At 44.5% G+C, this 14,577-nt stretch overlaps 1 protein-coding gene across 3 annotated transcripts in view; it reads left to right on the top strand.

The window, feature by feature from the left end:
* Positions 1-12,456, top strand: part of clip3 (CAP-GLY domain containing linker protein 3) — a 74,132-nt gene extending 61,676 nt beyond the window's left edge. For 2 of the 3 annotated variants that reach the window (XM_063063556.1, XM_063063555.1), the window contains 3 exons: positions 3,982-4,046; positions 6,616-6,688; positions 7,160-11,671. In XM_063063556.1, the coding sequence (XP_062919626.1) occupies positions 3,982-4,046; positions 6,616-6,688; positions 7,160-7,241 (220 nt within the window). In that variant the 3' untranslated portion in view covers positions 7,242-11,671. Of the gene's footprint in view, positions 1-3,981; positions 4,047-6,615; positions 6,689-7,159; positions 11,672-11,938 lie in introns of those variants that run through there. The other variant, XM_063063557.1, reaches the window with a different exon arrangement.
* Positions 12,457-14,577: the final 2,121 nt, after the last annotated feature.

Here is a 14,577-nt window from a genome sequence, read left to right as displayed (position 1 = left end):
AGCCTCAAGACTCACACCACCAGGTTCAAGAACAGTTCCTACCCCTCAACCATCAGGCTCCTGAACAAAATGGGATAACTTCACTCTCTTACCCCATCATTGGAATGTTCCCACAACTACTGATCTCACTTTAAGGACTCTTTATCTCAATATCTCATGTTCTTGTTATTAATTGGTGTTTATTTATATTTACATTTGCACAGTTTGTTGTCTTCTGCACTCTGGTTGATCTTTCATTGATCCTGTTGTAGATTATGCAGCAAGAAAATGAATCTTAGGGTTGTATATGGTGACATATATGCACTCTGATAATAAATTTACATTGAACTTTGGACTTCAGTGCAACAATTCAAAATTGGTAAATTGGTTAATCATTGGCATATGTACCGAGATGCAGTGAAAATTTTTGTTTTGCACATTCATACAGATCATTTCATCACAACAGTGCATTGAGGTTGTACAAAGAAAAACAATAACAGTCTGCAGAATAGAGTTATGATTACAGAGAAAGTGCAGTGCAGGCAGACGACAAGGTGCAAGGTCATAACCAGGTAGATTGTATGATCAAGAGTCCATCTTTTCGTACTAGGGCTTCACTGAAGTCTTGTAACAGCTTGATTGGAGCTGTCTTTGTGCCTGGTGGTGTGTGCTTTCTGGCTTTTAAATACTCTGCCTGATGGGCGAGAGTAGGAGAGAGAATGTCTGGGTTAGGGTGGGGTCTTTCATTATGCTGGTTACTTTACTGAAGCAGTGAGAAGTTAAGACATTGGAGTAGGTTCTAAGGAGGTTCACAAAAATAATTCCTGGATTGAAAGGCTTGTCATATGAGGAGCGTTTGATGGCTCCGGGCCTCTTCTCACTCAAATTCAGAGGAATGGGTGGGGGGATCTCATTGAAACATATTGAATGTTGAAAAGCCTAGATAGAGTGGATGTGGAGAGGATGTTTCTGTTGGTGGGGGAGAGGACACACACAGGAGATTAGTGGTCCCACACAGGAGATTAGTGTGCAAACTTAAAGCACACGGTATTGGGGGTAAGGTATTGATGTGGATAGAGAATTGGTTAGCAGACAGGAAGCAAAGAGTGGGAATAAATGGGACCTTTTCAGAATGGCAGGCAGTGACTAGTGGGGTACCACAAGGCTCAGTGCTGGGACCCCAGTTGTTTACAATATATATTAATGACTTGGATGAGGGAATTAAATGCAGCAGCTCCAAGTTTGCGGATGACACGAAGCTGGGCGGTAGTGTTAGCTGTGAGGAGGATGCTAAGAGGATGCAGGGTGACTTGGATGGGTTGGGTGAGTGGGCAAATTCATGGCAGATGCAATTTAATGTGGATAAATGTGAAGTTATCCACTTTGGTGGCGAAAATAGGAAAACAGATTATTATCTGAATGGTGGCCGATTAGGAAAAGGGGAGGTGCAACGAGACCTGGGTGTCATTATACACCAGTCCTTGAAAGTGGGTATGCAGGTACAGCAGGCGGTGAAAAAGGCAGATGGTATGCTGGCATTTATAGCAAGAGGATTCGAGTACAGGAGCAGGGAGGTACTACTGCAGTTGTACAAGGCCTTGGTGAGACCACACCTGGAGTATTGGGTGCAGTTTTGGTCCCCTAATCTGAGGAAAGACATCCTTGCCATAGAGGGAGTACAAAGAAGGTTCACCAGATTGATTCCTGGGATGGCAGGACTTTCATATGAAGAAAGACTGGATGAACTGGGCTTGTACTCATTGGAATTTAGAAGATTGAAGGGGGATCTGATTGAAACGTATAAAATCCTAAAGGGATTGGACAGGCTAGATGCAGGAAGATTGTTCCCGATGTTGGGGAAGTCCAGAACGAGGGATCACAGTTTGAGGATAAAGGGGAAGCCTTTTAGGATGAAGATGAGGAAAAACTTCTTCACACAGAGAGTGGTGAATCTGTGGAACTCTCTGCGGCAGGAAACAGTTGAGGCCAGTTCATTGGCTATATTTAAGAGGGAGTTAGATATGGCCCTTGTGGCTATGGGGGTCAGGGGGTATGGAGGGAAGGCTGGTGCGGGGTTCTGAGTTGGATGATCAGCCATGATCATAATAAATGGCGGTGCAGGCTCGAAGGGCCGAATGGCCTACTCCTGCACCTATTTTCTATGTTTCTATGACACAGCCTCAGAATAGAGGGACGTCTGTTTAGAATGAAGATGAGGAAGAATTTCTTTAGCCAGAGGCTGGTGAATTTGTGGAATGCATTGCCTCCGGTGGCAATGGAGGCCAAGACATTCATTCATTCTGTGCCATATCGTGTGACATCATCATTATGTGCCAAGACATATGACGTGGGCGATCACGGTCTTTCCACGACCATGATAGTTTTTGGCAAATTTTTCCACAGCAGTGGTTTGCCATTGCCTTCTTCTGGGCAGTGACATACTCTTCAAAGATTGTCTGCCTGGCGACAGTGGTCGCATAACCAGGACTTGTGATCTGCACCGGCTGCTCATACAACCATCCACCACCTGCTCCCATGGCTTCACGTGACCCTGATCCGAGGTGGGGGGCTAAGCAGGTGCTGCACCTTGCCCCAGGGTGACCTGCAGGCTAGCGGAGGGAAGGAGCACTTTACTTTGGTAAAGACGTACATATTTAGAAGGAAAATGATGAAAAATTTCTTTAGCCAGAGGGTGGTGAATTATAGTGAATTTGAATTTTATCTCGCCACCTGGGAGGCCAGGTCACTGGGGTGCATTTAAGGTGGAGGTTGACAGGTGTTTGATATGTCGGGGTGTGAAAGGTTATGGGGAAAATACAGGAGCAGGAGAGGGGCGAAATGTATCAGCCATGATCAAATCGTGAAGCATACTCAAAGGGCCGAATGGCCTAATTCTGCTCCTGTCTTATGGTCTTGGATTGTACGGGCAGCTGAGAAGTATAGACGGATTCCATAGAGGGAAGCTGTTTTTTTGTGATGCGCTGAGCTATGTCCACAACCTTCAGCAGTTTCTTGCAGTCACATTCAGAGCAGTTGCCTGACTAAGTCATTATGCATCAAGATAGGGTGTTTTCTGTTTTATCACTAAAAACTGGTGTTTCAAAGGGGTCATAAGACCATAAGATATAGGAGCAGAATTAGGCCATTTGGCCCATCGAATCTGCTCCGCCATTTCACCATGGCTGATCCATTTTTCCTCTCAGCCCCAATCTCCTGCCTTCTCCCCGTATCCCTTAAAGCCCTGACTAATCAAGAACCTATCAATCTCTGCCTTAAATATACCCAGTGATTTGGCCTCCACAGCTGCCTGTGACAACAAATTCCAGTGATTCACCACTTCTGGCTAAAGAAATTCCTCCTAATCTCTGTTCCAAAAGGACACCCCTCATTTTTCAGGCTGTGTCCTCTGGTCCTAGACTGCCCCACCATAGGAAACATCCTCTCCACATCCACTCTATCGAGGCCTTTCAACATTCGATAGATTTCAATGAGGTCACCCCTCATTCTGAATTCCAGTGAGTAGAGGCCCAGAGCCATCAAACACTCTGCATATGACAAGACCTCTTTTGACCCCTCTCCAATATCAGTACATCCTTTGTTGAATTTCTTAAGGCTCCCAGGGAAGTAGAGACACTGGTCACTTTTGTGTTTGGAGTCATAACCAAAGTAACATACATTAATCCAAAAAATCTGCTCTTGCTACACTTCCAGATTATTACGTGGAGCATTAAGGGTTTTCATCACCATGGTCACACGTGGGGTGCTGCTGGGAGAGATTTCTAACTGATAATTTCTTTTGCAACACATGCAAAATGCTGGAGAGACTCAGCAGTCAGGCCACAACTGTGGAAATGAATAAACAGTCAACGTTTCAGGCCGAGAACCTACTTCAGGACTGAGAAAGAAGGGGGAAGTTGTCGGAATTAAAAAGCTGGTGGGCAGAGGGGAAGGAGGGTTTTTTCTCTTTTTTTAAATTTCTTTTTCTTGTCACTTCTTTTTCAGGATTGGGGGCCCTAAAACTCCTTCAGGTGATGGAGCTGTCAACAAAAAAATTCACCAAGTAACAAGTACGTTTAGATCACTTCAGGTATATGAGCGAGTTGGTTTGAAATAGATTGTTCACTGAAGCAGGGCTATCTGGCCCACCATACCTGGTCTAGCTCACCGTAAGAGGAATCAAACCGAATATAGAACATTAGACCACAGTATGAGGCCTTCAGCCCACGATGGTGTTACTGCCCATTACACCACTGACGTTAAGGACGGTAATGAATGTCCTCCATCTCTGGCGGTGTTCAGGGCTTCCTTCATCGTGTCAGTAGTTCCTCTCAGTTTTCACTACTGTCAGTTATGCAAGTCCTGGGTGGAGATTCAGGAGTACCGTCACACTCAGATATAGAAGGATTCTTCATTGCTGTTTCCGTAACAATTTTGTTTGACCAGTCAGGGTTGTTAGCTCTGAGCTGAACCCCCGAAACTGGAGGACCGGTTGACCACTCATAGTCTGGCCTCTACCCTTTGACCTGTTTGCCATGGGTGACCCTACCAAGAGTCAAAGCATAAAACCCCGATTCCAGTCAACATAGCTCTCCAGGTCATTCAGGCATGTAAGCCTCCAAACCACGACAAGGTTGTGGTCCTCTTGGAGGCCGTGATGGTCTGCCAACCTTTTAACCTACTCCACAGTCAATCTAACCCCTCGTGTCCTACAGCCCATAACCCTCCATTTTCTCTCATCCGTGTGCCTAAGAGTCTTTTAAATGTCCCTGTAGTGGCAAAATTGATCCAAAATCGAAACAAGACAATTGCTGCCAGCCTGTGACCCCAGAGAGAGTTGTTATACGTGTGTGACACACCCATGGCTTCAAAGAGTTGAATTCCCCAGTTTGATCCTTTATTAGCAATTAGCAAACATACGGTTAAGCACTATTGAGCATTATGCCAGCGGTCTGCAAAAGATATGACCTCCACGGTCCCAAGGTACAAACTGCCCCAAGTAAGCATGAATGCGTAACTTATTCCCTTCACTTTTACCACACCCCCAACTCGTGACTAGTTTCTATAGTACACGTAATAAATACACGGCAAAGTTCATGTAGTTCCCTGATGTACCTACCTCCACCACCACCACCCCGGCAGTGCGTTCCTGGCACCAGAAACCTACTCCTGACATCTCCCCTAAGCCTCCCTCCACTCACCTTAAAATTCCCTTCTAGGGCTCGTTCTTTTGTACCAACATTGTTCAATATTAATGAAAGTTGGGAAGTGTTCCATAATTCCAAGACTCTAAAAGAATGGCGGGTGGGTTATGAAGGTAGCGTCATAGAAAAGTACAGCACAGAAACAGGCCCTTTGGCCCATCTAGTCCATGCCACACTGACTACTCCCATCAACCTGCACCGGGACCATACCCCTACCATCCATGTACCTATCCAAATTTATCTTAAACATTGAGATTGGCCACACATGTATCACTTGCGCCCGCAGCTCATTCGACACATTCTCAAACCCTCCTCATATTCCCCTGAAACTTTTCACCTTTCACCCTTAACCCATGACCTCCAGTTGTAGTCCCACCCAACCTCAGTGGAAAAAGGCCTGCCTCAAATTTACCTTATCTATACTTATCATAATTTTGTACGCCTCTGTCAAATCTCCTCTCAATCTTCTATGTTCCAAAGAATGAAGTCCTAATCTATTCAGTCTTTCTATATAAGTCAGGTCCTCCAGAGCTGGCAACATCCTTGCAAATTTTCTCTGCACTCCGTCAACCTTATTTACATCTTTCCTGTAGGTAGGTGACCAAACTGCACACAATACTCCAGATTAGGGCTCATGAACATCTTATACAACTTCAGTGTAAAATCCCATCTCCAGTATTCAATGCTTTGATTTATCAAGGCCAATGTGCCAAAAGCTTTCTTTACGACCTTAACAACCTATGATACCACTTTCAATGAATTATGGACCTGTACTCTCAGATTGCTCTATTGTAGCACACTCAGGACTGCCCTACGTTTCACTGTGTAAGACCAACCTTTGGAGGATTATGGGCAGTGTATAGGAGGGAAGGGTTAGATTGATAATGGAATTGGTCAGCATAACATTTGGTGCTATAAGACCCCTGTTGTGCTGTATAATTTTATGTGCTATGTACTACAATGTAGATAGCTTTGTGTTCTGGGTGTTATATTTCATAACTTCAAAACATTAAACTAATTCAAAGGAAGATATGGGAGTCTGGGATTGTGGGTTTAACTTTGCACTTACTTTAAGTGAGGTGCACGTGTATCACGTGGTAGCGTCATGGTGTAAGCAGTTCACGTATTTATGCCTATAACCTGTAATGAATTATTTAAACAAACAAGAATACTTAATCAACCACGATTATTCAAATATTATTGAAATATTAAATACACAACACTGGGGTTCTGACTACAGTCTTGCAAGATTGCTTTAACTGAGTTGTTTGGGACCCAAGCCTTGGGAGCTGTGAGAAGTTAGCTCACTGTGAACAGCAGTCCTGTACTTGAACGGAACTGAACATGTTCCCATGGGGTCTGGGCGTTGTAGAGTTGCGTACAATTGTCCAGTGTAGCGTTTGGTGATCTCTGCTTTTGTGGGCAATTTCTGTAGTGACTCAACCCAAGAGGAACTTGGCGACTGTGAGAACCCCCAAAGATATTGCATCAGAGAGCTCCATATCCAGGTAACAGCATCTGCCATGTAGTAAAAGTTGCTGGTGAACGCAGCAGGCCAGGCAGCATCTATAGGAAGAGGTACAGTTGACGTTTCGGGCCGAGACCCTTTGTCAGGACTAACTTAAAGAAGAGAACCTTCTTTCAGTTTGTCCTGACGAAGGGTCTTGGCCCGAAACGTCAACTGTACCTCTTCCTATAGATGCTGCCTGGCCTGCTGCGTTCACCAGCAATTTTTATGTGTGTTGCTTGAAATTCCAGCATCTGCAGATTTCCTCGTGTTTACGTTTTTAAATTCTGCCATGTGGTGTTTGCTCACTTTCAAGGACCTCACAACTCATGTCCTCAGTATTATTTAAGTACTTGTTTTTTTCTCCTTATTATATTTTTTTTTGTTTGTCAAGTTTCGTTTCGTTCAGTGGTTCAATGGTTCAATTTCATATCGGAGAATGTATACAACCTGAAATTCTTACTCTCCACAGATATCCACGAAACAGGAGAAAACCCCAAAGAATGAATGACAGAAAGACTTTAGATCCCCAACTTTTCCTCTCCCAGGCATAAGCAGCAGCAAAGCATCAAGCCTTCTCCTCTCCCTCCCCCAGTTGACAGCAAAAACATCAGCACCCACCAAGCAAGCAATAGCAAAGCCCCCAAAGAGAAACCATGATCTGCAGTCCAATAAAATCTATTGGTCACCCAACAGTCCAACATGCCATAGGCCCTCTCTCTCTCCCTCCCTAACAAGGGACGGAGAGATGTCACCTCTTTTCCACAGCGAGAGGGGAGACCAACAAAACAAAACAGCTCGCTGATTACGACGTTAAAGTCTGCCACGTCGCGTTTCTGACTTGAGAACCGGAAGCAAGCTCCCCTACTATCGAGAGAAAGTGAGTGGTCGCCCGAGAGCAGGTGCCTCCAACAGCTGATCCGCTGTTCGTGACGCTCTGTTTCTCCAGCGACGCCTCAGCTGGTGACGCCAGCGTGGAATTGGTTGGTCCGTGGGACTGCAGGGCCTCGTCCCGAAGGTGCGTGTCTTCCAGGCCGCATCCTGGGGGTATCGGAAAACAGCCAGTCGTTAAGCTCGGTAAGCAGGAACTGCCGTTGCAAAGGACCACAGTTTGAGTGCAGTTGTAAATCACAGACTCTGACAGAACCCCGTCCACCTTGAAAAGGAAAAGAAGACATTAAAGGGAAAAAGTTAAGCTGTTTCGCAGATGAGCTCGAAGAAGCCGTTCTCTGGCAACATCTTAGCTCCGCTGAGTTTGATGTAGTTTTTCACTAATTCAATTGTATTTGTTTCTTCTGCAGTGAATGTCCACAGGGAAATGAACCTCAGGGTTGTATATGGTGACATATACGTACTTTGATAATAAGTTTACTTTGAACTTTGTTGGTGTGTTGAACCTCTCCTTTAGCCTCCTGGGCTTCAATAGCAGGCAGAGGCATCGGAGAACATTGACACAATGGGTGACCCCAACTCTCCTGCCGCTTTCCCGTTCTCTCCCACCTGTACACAGTTCACATCTTTCCCCCTCGCCCTCTGCCCCCCGCCCCCGCCTGCCCGAGTGTCAGACCCTGTTAATGAGTGAACTCAGCCTTCACCGAAATTTCCCATAAGAGACGCAGGATTAACCCTCTTTGCCTGCCCCAAAATGCAGAATCAGTGACATTCTGAATGGAGGATTTGGACACTAATGGTTGTGACCCAGCTGTGATTCTCATTACTTAGTTTTTTTTATTAATGTTTGCACTATTTGTAAGCTGCAGAGAGTTGTAAACTCAGTCAGCTCCGTCGTGAGCACTATCCTCTGTGGTATCCAGGACAGCTTCAAGGAGCAATTGTTCAAAAAGGACCCCCATCACCCAGGACGTGCTTTGTTCTCATCAGGAAGGAGGTACAGGAGCCTGAAGTCACACACTCAATGATTCAGGAACAGCTTCTTCCCCTCTGCCATCCGATTTCTGAATGGACATTGAACCCATGAACACTACCTCATTACCTTTTTATTTCTATTTTTGCACTACTTAGTTAATTTAACCATTTATATATTTATATATATTCCCTGTAATTCACATTTTTTTTCTTATATCATGTATTACATTGTAGTGCTGCCGCGTAACAACAAATTTCACAACATAAGCCAGTGTTATTAAACCTGATTCTGATTCCAATTCTTTTGCACATTGGTTGTTTGTCAGTCTTTACTTTTGTATAGTTTGTTTAAATCATAAATTCTATTGTATTTCTTTTTTTCCCCGTAAATGCCCGCAAGAAAATGAATCATAAGGTAGTGTATGGTAACATATACATTGATAATGAATTTGATTTTGGTTTTGACTTTGTATATTTGAATCCAAAATCCTCAAACCGCCCAGGTGGACTGGGGAACTGAGGGCAAGTTTTGAAAGGCTCAGATACTACGCAGTTCTAGTTTCAGGCCCTGTCAGCATGAAACTAACACCGCGGTCCCAGTGGTAAGTGTGACTGATAATGGATCACGGGACACCCAGCTTGTGAATTTAGAATCTTTACTTGTACCACAGAGGGTTTAGAAAGAACATTACAGAGCAAAATTCAGCACTGAATTCACAAAAAACAAATACCGTTCTTATACTTGCCAGTGATTGGCTATATATGAGGCGGGTTGAGGCAGGGGGTAGAATTTCAGTGGAGCCCAGGAGGTGGGGCTTCTTCTTCTTCAGAGAGCAGCCGCTGACCCGTGGACGCTCCTTCACCATGAGTCAACGCGGCTCCTGATGGGGTTTGGGACGTGAGAGGGCCAGCTGTCCATGTCACGTTCACACCTGCGGTGTAGCAGATGAGATTATTATTTAAATGGTGAAAGATTGCATGGTGCGGTCATGCAGAGGAATTTGGGAGTGCTTCAGCATGAATCACAGTTTGCCGGTGCAGCAGGCTATCAAGAAGGCAAGTGGAATGTTCGGTTTCATTGCTGGAGGGATTGAATTTAAGAGCAGGAGAGTTATGCTGCAATATCACAGGGTACTGGTGAGGCCACTCCTGGAGTACTGAATGCAGGTCAGGTCTCCTTTCTGTGGCTTAAGATGGCGCTGTTGAATCTTAGCAACTTCTGGCTGGTAGCTAACGAAACGAGGAAAACAACTGAATACTTTGCTGATCACTCTCTTTTCTGGCAAACGATCATTGCAAGCAGTAGTCTGTAACTTCCCGTTGGAGGCAATTTGATGCGGCAGAACCAAGGCAGTGGGTCCATCGCCAAGAGCGAGGTTCGATTGATTTAAGCACCATGCCGAATCAGAAAGGTTGGGTACAGGCCGAATCGAGGTGCCTGGGCCCAGGCCCCAGTGTGTATCAAGGTGACTGAACACAATGATTGGACGATGATTTAGACCAGATCGGAAAGGTCAGGGTGCTGGGGCCTGAGGCGAGCAATGGGCCGGTTCAGCTCCCTGCTCCATGATGTTTCCTCAGCTCTGCACTGAACTATGCGTCTTGGACTCTCTTTGTGGAACTCAACTCAGACCGCTATTTGCTTGCAGTTATTGTTTGTATGAGTAGCTTTTTCTTTCCTTTTCCCTGAACACTGGGTGCTCAAAGCTCTTTTTTAATGGGGTCTTTTGGGTTTCTTTCTTTTGCGGCTACCTGTTGTGAGACGAATCTCAAGGTTGTATAAAGTATACATACTTTGATAATGAATGCACTTTAAACTTTGAACTTCCTTGAGGAAAGATGTACTGGCTTTGAAGGCGGTGCGGAGGAGGTTCACCAAGTTGATTCCAGAGATGCGAGGATTAGCCTAACGTGAGAAATTGAGTCACCTGGGACTGTACTACACCTTCAGGTTCAAGAAACACCTACGGTATGTGAAGAAGATAAAGCTTGTTAAAGATTAGTTTTATTTGTCACATGTACATCGAAACATCCGGTGAGAGCGTCGGTTTTGCGTCAACAACCAGCACAGTCTGAAGATGTGCCGAGGGCAGCCTACAATGTGTTGCCATTCTTCTGGCACTAAATCTGCATGCCCAAAAAATCCTCACCCCGTACGTCTTTGGAATGTGGAAGGAAACCGGAGCACCCGGAGGAAACCCACGCAGTCACTGGGAGAACGTACAAACTCCGTACAGGCAGTTGAAAGGCCCAAAGACTATTTGAATTGACTTTATTTCTTACATCCTCATTTAGAATATCTGAACTTTATTTAAACAAGTTATTACTTTGTCTGAGACAATTATGAAACTTGTCTTCTTTTGCACATTGTTTGTCAGTCTTTGTTTATGTACAGTTACTCATAAATTCTATTATATTTCTTCATTTTCCTGTAAACGTCTACAAAAAACACCTCAAAGGAATCAGAAACAAGTTTATTATTAACTGCATTTGACATGAAATTTGATGTTTTGTGACCACAGTACATTCCAATATAAAAACAATGAATTACAATTAAAAATAGACAATCAGTGGCCACTCCATTAGGTACAGCTGCTGGTTAATGCAAATATCTAATGTGACAGCAGGTCAATGCATAAAAGCATACAGATATGGTCAAGAGGTTCAGTTTTGTTCAGACCAAGTATCAGAATGAGGAAGAAATATCTAAGTGACTTTGACCGTGGAATGATTGTTGGTGCCAGATGGGGTGGTTTGAGCATCTCAGAAAGTGCTGATCTCCTGGGATTTTCACACACAACGGTCTTTAGAGTTCACAGAGAATTGTGTGAAAAACAAAAAAAAAATCATCTGGTGAGTGGCAGTTCTGTGGGTGAAAATGCCTTGTCAATGAGAGAGGTCAGAGGAGAATGGCCAGATTGGTTTAAGCTGACAGGAAGGCAACAGTAACCCACATAACCACACGTTACAACAGTGGTGTGCAGAACAGCATCCCTGAACACACAGCACATCCAACCTTGAAGTGGATGGGCTACAGCAGCAGAAGACCACACCAGGATCTACTCCTGTACCTAATAAAGTGGCCACTGAGTGAGTGAATGTGTGTGTGTGTGTGTGTGTGTGTGTGTGTGTGTGTCTATCTGTATACCTATCTATCTCTGTCTCTATATAAGTAAATAGTGCAAAAGGAGCTGTGGTGAAATGTACATACTTTGATAATAAATTTACGTTGACGTTAGCTTTGAATGATGTGGACGTAGATTGGTGTGAATGGGATAGTTGGGCTCGTCCTCCTTTTAGTTGGTTTGAGCACCCTCTCCAATCTCTGATCGCTCTGTGCTCTCAGTCTCAACTTGCTGTTCTCTGCTCTCTCTTCTCATTTCAGATTACTATTCTGCTGTTGGTTTCCGTGGATGTTGAGAGCAGAAATGCAGTCGTAAAGCAAACAAAAACCTCCTCACCACCTCCTCACTCTTCTCCTCAGCCTCTGTTCTTCCTCCTCAACTTCTGTTCGTTATTGTGCTTCGGAAACAGACTGTGGATAACGGTCTCGTTACTAGTTCACCCAGTTACAGACATAGTTGACTCTAGTGCCTTGATCCCAATGACGTATCCCTCCATTAACAGTCGTTTCAGTAGATGGAATAACCATTCATTTGATACACTGACTGGAAGATATATATATTATATTATATTATCACTTCACCTGCCCGTGACTTCCCTCTGGCTCCCCTCTTCCTCCTCCTTCAATGGTCCACTCTCCTCTCCTATCAGATTCCTCCTTCTTCAGCCCTTTACCTCTTCCACCTATCACCTCCCAGCTTCTGACTTTATCCCACCCACCTTCCCCTCACCTGGTCTCACCTATCACCTGACACCTGACTCCTCCCCCCTCCCTCCACCTTCTGATTCTGGCTTCTTCCCCCTTCCTTTCCAGTCCTGATGAAGGGTCTCAGCCTGAATGTCGATTGTTTATCCCTCTCCACAGATGCTGCCTGACCTGCTGAGCTCCTCCACCATTTTGTCTGTGTTGCCCTGGAGTTCCGGCATCTGCAGAATCTCTCATGTTTACCTTCTAGCTAGTCCTCCTTCCCTTCCCCTCCCCAACTTCTTTTATTCTGGAGTCTTCCCCCTTCCTTTCCAGTCCTGAAGAAGAGCCCTGGCCTGAAACATTGACCATTTAGTCCCCTCCATAGATGCTGCCTGACCTGCTGAGTTCCTCCAGCACTTTGTGTGTATTGCTCCTTGGGATTTCCAGCATCTGCAGAATCTCTTATGTTTATACACACACGTATATAAGTAATATAATATAATATAATATAATATAATATATATATATAAAATGTAATATATATATTATATGCACAACTATATGATGCTGGTTTGTGTTTCTGTTTAACGATTGACTGAAAATACTGATAAAAACTAATTGTCACAATTATGGTGTGTACCTTAAAACCGAGAATATATGTGGTCCCTCTGTTTTGCATTTTTAGATCCCATTAAGGCATCAATGGCTTCACTTATGTACAAAGGAGTTTAGTTGAAGGGATGGTGATGGGAGATTTTACTGGGCCGGTGAGATTCTGAGGGTGATGTGTTCCTGAGTGATTCACTTTATGTCAAATGGGATCTGATAGATTTTAAAAAAAGCTGTTTATTATGTAAAGTAAATCAAAGCAAAATAAATACTATGAAAAGTTTCTGTATTTTGATTTATTTGGAGATACATCACGGTAACAGGTCCTTCCGGCCCATCGAACCTGTGCTGCCCAGTTACACCCACGTGACCAACTAACCATAAGACCGTAAGAAATAGGAGCAGATTTGGGCCATTTACCCCAACCCGTCTGCTCCACAATTTATCATGGCTGATCCATTTTCCCTCAGCCCCAATATAAAGGCCTGTAGCAATGAATGCCACAGATTCACCACACTCTGGCTGAAGAAATTCATCCTCATCTCCTTTCTAAATGGATTTCCCTCTATTCTGAGGCTGTGTCCTCTGATCTTAGACTCTCCCACTATAGGAAACATCCTCTCCCCATCTACTCTATCGAGGCCTTTCACCATTCGCTAGGTTTCAGTTAGGGCACCCCTCATTCTCCTGAATTCTTGTGAGTTAACCTACGAATCAGAACACCTTTGGACTGTGGGAGGAATCCAGAGCACCTGGAGGAAATGCACATGGTCACGGAGAGAATGTACAAACTTCTTAAAGACAGCAGGAGGAATTGAACCTGTATCCCTGGCGCTGTAAAGCATTACACCGACTGCTAATCCGTCGCGATCTTAAGAGTTGATCCGATGAGATAGAATGAATTATTGTTAGAGTATGTTTATTTTCATACATTCAACAACATAATATGAAAATGCAAAAAGGAACCTTGCAGATGCTAAAATCTATAATAAAGGTCAGAGTTCATGTGTAAGCTAAAGACCTTTCATCAGACATAATGCTGTTTCTCTCTCCACAGACACTGGCTGACCTGCTGAGTGTTTCCATGAGGCCATGAACCATAATCTTATATCATATGGTCTTACAAACCATGGGAGCAGAATTAAGCTATTCGGCCCATCGAGTCTGCTTCACCGTTCAATCATGGCTGATTTATTATTCCTTTCAACGCCATTTTCTCGCCTTCTCCCCATAACTTTTGACATCCTTACTGTTCACGGGCCTGTCGACCTCATCTTTAAACTTCCACAGTAGCCAATTACCTTTCAACCCCACACGTCATTGGGAAACCCACAGGGAGAGTGTGCAAACTCCAACAGAGAGCACCTGACCTAGGCCCAGATTCTGTGCTCAGCTCACTGGCCCGAAGCCGCAATCCTCCCTCACAGACAAAGGTCTGACTGTGGGGCTACAACTGACACTTGTCCTTCTTGGGGCCCCCCAGCTCCCAAAAGAGCATAAGCCATTGATGATCTCTCTCCTCCATCGTCCTCTGCTCTGATCCAGTTTCTGGAGTGCCCCCTCATCTAATCTTGGCCTCAACGCTTCTCCTCCATGTGTTCTCT

This window comes from Mobula hypostoma, chromosome 12 (genome assembly GCF_963921235.1).
Source record: "Mobula hypostoma chromosome 12, sMobHyp1.1, whole genome shotgun sequence".
Taxonomy (NCBI): domain Eukaryota; kingdom Metazoa; phylum Chordata; class Chondrichthyes; order Myliobatiformes; family Myliobatidae; genus Mobula; species Mobula hypostoma.
The sequence above is the reverse complement of the archived record's forward strand: the minus strand, read 5'-3'. Positions and strand labels throughout refer to the sequence as shown.